This window comes from Aulonocara sp. 'chitande type north' Nkhata Bay, linkage group LG6 (assembly GCF_057382095.1).
Source record: "Aulonocara sp. 'chitande type north' Nkhata Bay isolate Kocher_YH1m ecotype deep benthic linkage group LG6, A_spYH_male_GT1.1, whole genome shotgun sequence".
Lineage (NCBI taxonomy): Eukaryota > Metazoa > Chordata > Actinopteri > Cichliformes > Cichlidae > Aulonocara > Aulonocara sp. 'chitande type north' Nkhata Bay.
Window position 1 is genome coordinate 40,211,224 of NC_141349.1, and position 9,507 is coordinate 40,220,730.

General features: G+C 42.7%; 1 protein-coding gene across 1 annotated transcript; it reads left to right on the forward strand.

Annotated features, from left to right (window-relative positions):
- Nucleotides 1-2,790: 2,790 nt before the first annotated feature.
- LOC147328510 (ras-related protein Rab-33B-like) lies at nucleotides 2,791-6,767 on the forward strand. The gene is made up of 3 exons (XM_086296921.1): nucleotides 2,791-3,372; nucleotides 6,016-6,194; nucleotides 6,283-6,767. Exons 1-3 carry the CDS (start codon nucleotides 3,154-3,156, stop codon nucleotides 6,608-6,610), a joined length of 726 nt encoding a protein of 241 aa, XP_086153047.1. The 5' UTR covers nucleotides 2,791-3,153; the 3' UTR covers nucleotides 6,611-6,767.
- The last annotated feature ends 2,740 nt before the right edge of the window (nucleotides 6,768-9,507 follow it).

Below are 9,507 nucleotides of genomic sequence, written 5' to 3' on the forward strand. Positions count from 1 at the left end.
TGAGGACGGCCACAGGTGTTTCTGTATCTGCTGTGACGCTCACTCAAGTAAAACGCCAGAGAAAGCCGCCCCCCCCCCAAAAAAAGTGCTTCCCTCGCAGTTCCAGGTCCAACATGGGAACACGTAACCCTCTGTCCTCGTGGAGCACCTCGTAGCACAGAATAAAAACTGTAAAGATTGTGTGATGCGTTCTGTTTCAACTACACAGCTACTCTTAACTTTTCTATATAGCTCTGAGAGAGATGGATAGACCTAAGCAATACCACAGACACTCTTACCGATGATAATCATTTCAGGATCTGGTTGAAGCGGTTACACGGAGCCTCCGGGCGGTCACTTTTATTTATGCAGCACATTTAGTAACAGGAGTTTGGCCCCGGGTGCTTTCCAGACGAGGCAGAGTCACTTGTGTTGTTGCTCTTTAGAAATGGTTTTATCTGCATGATGTACAGAGACTCTTTCGGTGAAGGCGTTTATGAGCCTGTAGTGCTTTCAGAGGGATCTTCTTCTCTGCTAACTTTGAAAGTCTGAAGTCAACATCCACTGCCCCCCCCCCTTTGCCAAAATGGTAAGACACGAACAAAGGCGAGTAAACGTACAAACATCTGGAAGCTGTTTTACTTCTTCTGTACCACCCCCACATCTTGTTTTTCTTCCCCTTCTTCCTCTGATTTTGGTTCTAATGTGAAAGATGAAATCTGAGATGGTGATGTATGATATCTCTGGATTTTTGTATTAAAACCAACAGGAAAAAAATGCTTGTTAGCCTCCCTGAGCTGCCCGTGTTTTCTTTGCAGGGGTTAGGTAAAGCTTTCGCGAAGACCAGGTTTTACCTGCTGTTTCAAACAAACTAACCTTGAGTGGAAGTGGGTTACGAAGCCCTCTGACACCGACGCGGGCTTAGTAACCAAACGTCAAGAATGTGCAGCACCTGTTTTGTGTGAGCTGGAGGAAAATCCACACGCCTGCAAAAAATTTTGTTCTGTGTGATTATTTTCAGGAGGACTGTTTCACCAATAAAATAAAATGAAATGGCTTTCACGATTTTTCAAATGGTGCTTCATAGTGTCAAGTGTTAAAAATCCCAATAATAATAAAAAAAGACGAGTGGGAACATTTCAAATCGGAGTAGGAAGAGTTTCCTGTCGGTGATCTTAATGCAGCAGCCTTTATGAGAAAGGACAGGGCATCTCAGTCTCTACCTTAGACAGAATAATGGACGAATACAATATAAACATTTCATTCACAGAAAATTCAAGCACAAACTCGACCGTGAAGAAGTCTGTGTGGACTCATGTGGCCTTTAGAAAAACTGCAGTTGTTGTTACTGCTGTGTTGGCTTGATTATCCAACACCAGGGGTTTCCCTTTTGTGTCAGCACTACCTCTTTATTTAGAAACAGTTCAGTGGTAACAAAGGTGATTTCGTACCTGTCACGAAGTAGGAAGGTGCAGGGTTTTTCCTGCACTTTAACCAACCAGGTTTGGCCTCGTACCAAATGAAATTCACCAGGACTGTGGTTTAAAAAAAACTGTTTGGCCAGTTCTTATTTTTTAAAAGCTGGTTTTAAGTTACTGAGTTTAAAGTACTTCTTTATCAAATGGCCAAAAATAACAGAACAACGCACGGACTTCTGTCAGATAACAGACTTTTATACTTCCTCTCTGTGCTGATCAGTGCTTACGTGTTGTAGGGAAAATCCCAGAATTAGGTCCTGGTACTTTATATCGGAGCCTTTCCCTGCTCACACAGGCATGATCACACTGTGTGCTTTAAAGGCTTTGCCCCTGTATTTGACAGAAATTTGTGCATTCACTTATGTTCAGCAAATCCTGCCTAACAAAACGGGATAAATCATTTTATAGCCACGCTGGTGACTTCCCTTGCTTGGGTAGTCTAAAATGTTTTATTTTGAAACCGCTTGTGAAGTTCAGGGTCAGTGGAACCCACTCCAACTGTCAGAGGGCAGGCGGCGCAGGCCAGTACAGAGAGAACGTTAATTTAAAATCACCAAATAGCCTAATATCCTTCACGAGCACACAGAGAACATTGAAAACCTGAACCTGAGATCCTCTTGGTGTGCGATGGCAGTGCTCCTACTGTAACAATAAAGATGATGGTAAAAGTATATCTGGTTACTAAGAGCTGAAAACCTTATTTTAGGGGAGGAAAAAAAATCAGTATTTTTATTTTTTATTTTTTTTAAATCATGTTTGATTGTTAATCTAAGCATGCAGTTTTTGGTTAATTAGGAGTGAAAACCTGGTGTGGATGCTACCAGAAAAAGTCCTTTGAAAACACCTTTTTTTCCCCAAACACAAAAGTAGACCTTCTCTCTAATCCATCACGTTGGCACTGAAAACTTCCAAAGCACCAATTTAACTTAAAGCTGTGATTTTAATAAAGTTTTAATGTTTGTGCCCTTGTCAGTTACAACCAGGAAACCTGTGATTCTCACTAACCAGTGTTTGTTTTTCCTCTGCTATCCTAAAATTCCTATAAACTCTAGTAGTTTTTAAAATGTAGCCGTCTCCTGTCACAGAGTGAGGCTTCATCTCTGCACTCAGGTGGCACCACGGTTCATGCTGACCAAATCATCATGTACAATATAAAGTATAATTAAGCAGAAAAGAAGAAACAGAGCATTAAAGGGAACCACCAAACTTGATATATGAGTGGGAAGCAGGATGCGGAGTCACTTGGCGTCCCCACCAGGAGGGGGCAACATCGTGTTGAAGAGGTCAGCTGCAGTGAACGTGCGCGTCTTTATGTTCTGACCCCCCCCCCCCCAAAAAAAAGATGACCTGTTATTTCTAGGAGAAGGTATCACCATGTCCCGCGCTGTTGTGGATTAAAAACACTTAAAAGGGAAAGGAACTAAAAGCAGCCAATCACGTTAATGTGCCAGGAAGCTGAGACCCTGGATTCTCCACCCTCATCACCACAGTGAAACGCCGGGTCCTCCTCCTCACACCCACGCTGGGCAGCACTGTGAATAGTCTGCACGGAGTTGCTGGAAAGGTTTTCGAAACCAGCAGAAGATTTTGTGTTTGCAGAAGTTTTGGTCAGGGGAGGCTGCATCTTTGGAGACGCCGTTTGAAGCCAAGTGCGCATTTTTTGCGCTTTGTTATTACCTTGAAGGACTCGGGCTACATGGATTCGTCTCTCGAGTTTTCCAGTTCTTTGGGTAGTGTTTCCTCACTGCTAACCCGCTGTCGAACATTTAAGGTGCTTGTGATTGGAGACTCCGGGGTGGGTAAAACCTGCCTCACCCACCGACTGTGCGCCGGGGAGTTTCCCTGCAGATCGGAGGCTACCATCGGCGTGGACTTCCGCGAAAGAGTGCTTGAAATCGATGGAGAGAAAATCAAGGTAACTGGTGATTATCATCCACCACTAAAAAGCTAGCATTAATGAACCCAGCTGGAGATATTTGCCCGAATAAGGGTTCTGAACGACAACTTTTACGCATAGCTAAAACTCTTATTTTGAAAATCCCCAAACAATTAAGTAACTTTTGGTTTGTTGAAGTTTTGGAAATAATTTCTGTGAGTTCATTTGTTTGTTTGTTTTTCAAATTACCCTCATGATAAAAGGAAAAACGGATAAGCACGTGTGAGCCGGGCTTCGATTCCTCGTGTTTATGTGTTGTTAAAACGTTTTTATCTCCTCTGTCCTGATGTTCTCAGGATCGCTGTTAATTAAGTGTCTACACTGCAGTGTGGCTCTGCTGCATTAACACACACTTATTTGTCCCAGACTGAACAACTGAAAAATTCTCTGGATGGCAGAAAATCAGCAGACCCGCTTGTGTTTGCAGACCTGTGTCAGCCTCTAAATCACTGCGAGCTTCCACAGCCACAAAAACACACATTAGATTTTTAGGCTGTAGTTAGGATGTGAAGAAAGTTTGTTTTGTTGAAATGAAAATCGAATCCGGTATTAACTAAAAATGTGAGTCTCAGTTGGTCTTTTGAAATGACCACATGATAGAGGAAGTGTGTCTGAGTGGTGACACAGGATTTGTAACCTTAGGTTATTTTTTCCCTTTTGCTTAGCGGTGCATTTAGTTACCAATGTCTGACACAGTTTAACAACAGCCCAGGATCTTAAACCGTAAGTTCGTGATCAAGTCAGTCGACAGAAGTTTTCTAGGTCCATCCAGTGCAGTCAAACCGTAAAATGGACATTCTTTCTAATGACCAGCGGGTGGCGACTCCTAAGATTCAATTGAACTGAAATTCAGTGATAATGAAAACCAGATAATCAGGATGAATCATTTATGTTTTAGTAATGTTTCTATAAGCGGCTCCAAAATAATTCAGAAGTGTTTCAGAGCTTTAGAGGCAGTTACTTCAGGTCCTGCCTCAAGCAGGTCTGTTCAGACTCCCAGCTCTATGGTAACAAGTAAAGACTAGATCCTGGTGGTGTGGGTAGTAAGCATATTTTAAATGTTGCCTTTGGAGTTTCAGAGCATAGATCTAATTACCTAAAATACTGAACTTCTGTACATGAGTGGCTCGTAAAGTGGTGACACATCAAGTCAAATATTTATCAAAAAGTTTCAGGAAGTAAACCCTTTCATATAGTTTATAAGAATATGCTTTAACGCCACCTGCTAATGCTGATTTGATCCAACAGTATTGTTCCTGGGATGCTTGCTTCTGTTTCAGGAGTCACTGGGATCAGGAGTGGCCAGAGTCCTCACCCCAAACTGACTCACTGACTGAGGCTAATGTGCTGACAACTGAATCAAAAAAGATTAGAAGATAAAAATATCACTGAACTCAAAATGTAATTTGGCATACATCAGGTCTAAAGTCTGATATGCACCACTGCTTAGGTTGCTGATGAAGCATCCATCTACTTTCATGTCACTGGGTCCAGGTCTTTGCAGCAGGAGTTTAAGCAGAGATGTCCAGAACTCGTTCACCTCCTTCCGCTCCTCTAGGTAGACCCTGACGTGCTTTTGAGCAATCTAAGAAGCAGAATCTCTCTATCGCATCCTGGATCTCCTCCAGTTCGACATGCCTGAAATATCTCGTGTAGCAGTTGGGAGGCATCTGGAGGCGCCCCTGTAGAAACTGAGCTCCTCACCCTGTCTCTAAGAGAAAACCAGCACTCCTCAGAGTGTCACTAACCACTCCTTATCGGTTATAGGTGTGGGCAAGAATATATTGACTGTAGCCAGATTGAGAAGGTCTGGTCCACAGGCCACGTCTAACCTTTGGGACCTGTTTGGTTTTGTCCGTTTGCAGCTCAGCCGCCATCTTGGTCCGAATCCAGACAGTTATTTGAAGCCCCTAAATGACTGAATGGGAAGACAACACATGCACACAGGTTTGCACCGTTATGGCTGCATCCCACAGGAGAACCGAACAAACAGCATGTTTTGTTTCCGGTTTAAAACTCTCGAAGAGCTGCGCATCCAATAAGTTACATTAATAAACTCACCACCATCTTTACTAAGATCACATGTAGAGGCGTGCAGTGCAATGGGATGACTGGCTAATGCATTTGCTGTTTCAGCTGTTGATTGGCTTTTAAAGGCCAAGGCCACCAACTTTGGCATTTCAGAGCTACTCCACAGATTTCTGTTCGGGATTGTTTTTGGGTGCCATGTCTCCTGGTCTGCGTGCCCCTCTGTCAAGTTTCTTCCCTATTTTTGCATTAATGTAGTTATTTTTAATGTCTTTTCTGCAGACATGAGGACTGTATTTCTGAGGGGTCGGGGGGGGTCTGTTTTGAAACTTTGAATAAACGTTGACAAAGCCTTGAAGAGAAATTGTTGGTTTAAAAAAACAAAAACAGGATCGGCTTGTTTATTCCTTTTTTTTTTTTTGGTTCCCTCTCAGAAATGACTCATGTCTCTGTGCATGTCACTGAGTTTAACGAATATCAACACTTCCTCACTGTTCCTTCCGTCCTTTTCCTCGTGCTTGTGCCAGCACCAGCTTTCAAGAAGAATCAACCTCTCACTTTCTTTCCTTTCTTACTTCCCCTCCTCACCATCAGCTCCAGCTGTGGGACACAGCCGGACAGGAGCGCTTTCGTAAATCCATGGTGCAACACTACTACCGTAACGTCCACGCGGTGCTCTTCATTTATGATGTCACCTCTCCTGCCAGCTTTAGCAGCCTGACTTCCTGGGTAGAAGAATGCCGGCAGCACTCCCTTGGCCAGGACATACCCAGGTACCTGCATCACTTCTCTGTGTGCAAAAGTGTTTGTTTAACTTGGACCAGACTCTTTGTGACGTTTCATTTCCTCGTCTCCTCTCAGATTCCTGGTGGGGAATAAGAGCGACCTCCGTGACCCCAAAAAGACTGACAGCCAGGTGAGCCAGGATCGGGCAATGAGCTTTTCCAAAGCCCACGGCATGATCTTCTTTGAGACATCTGCCAAGGATCCTCCAAAGAAAGGCACAAGTGGACAACAAGGTAGCAGGCAGGCACTGTATCAGCAGGATAATGTGGAGGACATCGTCACCGCTGTTAGCCTCAAGCTGAAGAGACAGAAGAAACTCCCGACAGCGAATTCCCTGGCGTACAGCGGCTCCTTTAAACTCGCTAACAAGAAGGCCGAGAAGGAGCCGATGACCTGCTGCTGAGAGCGAGGAGGACGAGGACATGCCAATCCAGTCACTCTCACACAGAACTTTAATATTTAAACTCTTAAAAATGCAAAACGTGCCACTCAGAAATTTAGTGTATATTTGTGATCTCAGTGTTTATAAAAGCTGCAAAATAAAATACTGTGAATGTAAACATGCAAGTGAGCTTTCGATGCAGTGACGCTGTTTGTTTTCAGCGTGTGTGGTCCCAGTGGCTGAGCTCAGGGTTTTCTCATTTCCCTGTTTTGTGCCTCCTTGTCTCCTCTTTCCTTCTTGTATCTCAGTGCCTACAGTGCGTCTCGAGGAGAGAGGAGGCTTTGCAGGAGCAGCTATGAGTGAGGAAGCACAGGTGTGTAATCGCCATCTGTGACGTATGCACAAATATGCAAACCACGGCAGGATGAGGACTCTATAAAAAGGTGTTTTATTTCTGTTTTTACGATGAATAAAATAATAAAAATGCATGATATTCACACATTGTTGTGACATTGTGCCCACTCTGCAAGTCGATTTAAAGCTAGAGAGATAATTTATCAGGAACTATGATACACGTCTCACAGATCGTGAACTATAACGATCTGCTTTCCCACATCACGTTTAATTCATGTAAAATAACAGCTCAGAAACAGGGCTGCGATTTACCAACATGGAGTAAATAGTCATGAAAATTTTGAGCCATGACTGTGGATTTAGAAAGTGTCAGGCGATTACTTCTCAGACATAAATCCAACGTAATGCAATCGTCTACGAGCAGCTCAACTTTCGCAGAATTTAACAGAAAACCCTGTAACTCAGCAGCGCACTCAACTCCAAATGCTAAACTCCTACCTGGCACGAGTCACATTAAACTTACAGCTTCCTCAGCTGCTGTTATTCACTGACTCAGACTGAATGTGCACCCAGGAACTGATACCACAGATCCAACATGTCCAATATGACTGGATGCATTAAAGCAAGGCACATAGCTCTGAGAATGAGCTCTTTATCCGTATCAATCAGGGATGTAAACAGAGAACCAGCCAGTCAAAGGGTCCAGTCAAGAAAATGTGAAAATTGCAAAGCAGGAGGTCAACAGTTTTTGATTTTTACTTGTATTCTTGTTGGTCTAACAGCCTAGTGTAGTACACCAAAGTAAGCAAAAGATTAATTATTAAATCTGTTCCTTGTTCACCACAGAATTTCGTTCTTTTTCTTTTTTAAAGTGGGTCCATAAGAAATTTTCTGTAAATTAAAAAAAGAGTTCAGGTTTTATTTATATGACCAAGTCCAGGTAATGAGCTTTTGTGTATTTATTACTCAAAGTGTAAACCCAAGGAGCGGTGCAGGTGTGTTTATTTGAGGCAGTACTGTGGTTTCAGTGGCCAAACTGGGCTGTAAGTTTGACACCGCTGGTCTGGATGCTCTTTCTGTGAGTTTCCTCGTTTTGGAAATTCCAGCTGCAAAGATGTGAGCCGTCTCTGGGATGTGATGGCACCAAAATATAACTCCAGGCTTTTGGAAAAACTGACTCTTAGTGTGATATTGTGCAACGTCTTTTCTTCCTACTGTCACACCCACCAACCCTGGCACTGTGCCTCCATAATGAGTCACCGTGTCATTTGGTTCAATAACATTCAAAAGAAAGCAAACATCTCGGCTTCTGATTTCTCCAGTGCTTAAAAACTTTGAGTCAAATCATCCTGTGCCAGGGGTGTCAAACATGCAGCCCATCCAAGGGTCACAGAGTGAAATTTACTCAGTTAAAATTTACTCAAATAGTTCCAATGAGATGAGAAGAAGAAGGAGGCGTGAAAGCATTTGGACACTTTACTGGAAAAACAAAGACATTAAACGTGGCGGTTTTTGCCTTTCCTCTGAATCTGATTTGTGGTAAACATGTACAGACTCACTGAATGTGGAAAATAATACATATTTTTCTCAAGACATTTCAGGCTGTTTATAAACAGATGCTTCATTAAATGTTTTCAGAATATACTTCTTTATCACAGAAAGGTCAAATTAATTTTTATTGTTTTATCTAAATGGCTCTTTTCTGATAGATTCGATTAGTTAGAGGTTCTGGGGTAAAACTTCTTAAATGTAATCTTGTGGTGAGCTGGTCCTTTTCTCTGGAGGATAAAACATATTTAACACATATGTGATTCACTAAGTGTGTAATATGAGCTGGTGCTGTTTTGATGCATCACCATCTCATCCTGGCTGCCCGCGGACTCGGCAGCAGTCATGCTCGGGTCTTGTGCGTGATGTGGGCGTTGGAAAAGTGCATCACATGTGGTTTCACGACTTTGTCTAATTGATGATTCAGAGCTTGTCACATGATTAAGGACGTGTGCACACACGAAAGTATCACAGCTGTGCAACATTCAACAGCTCAGAAGTAGGCGTGTCTCTCTGAATGCAGGGAAGAGTGGAACCAGAGGAGAGGCTGCTTTCCTTAATCTGAGATTTTTAAGTAAAATCTTAATTGCTGTTTTTGTACGTTTACTGCACCTGTAAACTTACCAAAAGAAGCTCTATGAAGCTCCTGCAGGTGGTTCAAGAGAGGAAAGGCCTCCTGATAATTGGGGGTTTAGCTTGGAGCATGTAAACTTTGAACAGTTTTTAATGAGTTTTAAACTGGGGACTAAAAAATGACTTGGGAACTCAGTATGAAGCGAGTGTAGGGTCTGATGTTTTGCGGTTTAAAGCCCTACTACAACCTGTCTTTTCTAAGTCTTATAACACAATGTCCATTATATCAGAAAAATGCTAAGTCTGACTTTAATGAGATAATATTTTGGCACTTCTTGGTCTGACCTAACCAGCAATGTATGATGGTTGAACAGGAAACATCTCAGAGTAAAATTACTCACTTTATCTCAAATTTCCACTTCAGCTACAGGTTTAAGGCTTTG

What these genes read in the sequence shown, in the direction of transcription:
- LOC147328510 (XM_086296921.1), top strand. Translation starts at nt 3,154, where the DNA reads ATGGATTCGTCTCTCGAGTTTTCCAGTTCTTTGGGTAGTGTTTCCTCA. An exon ending in TCGATGGAGAGAAAATCAAG is followed by an intron (nt 3,373 to 6,015) that starts GTAACTGGTGAT and finishes CCTCACCATCAG; the next exon opens with CTCCAGCTGTGGGACACAGC. An exon ending in CTTGGCCAGGACATACCCAG is followed by an intron (nt 6,195 to 6,282) that starts GTACCTGCATCA and finishes GTCTCCTCTCAG; the next exon opens with ATTCCTGGTGGGGAATAAGA.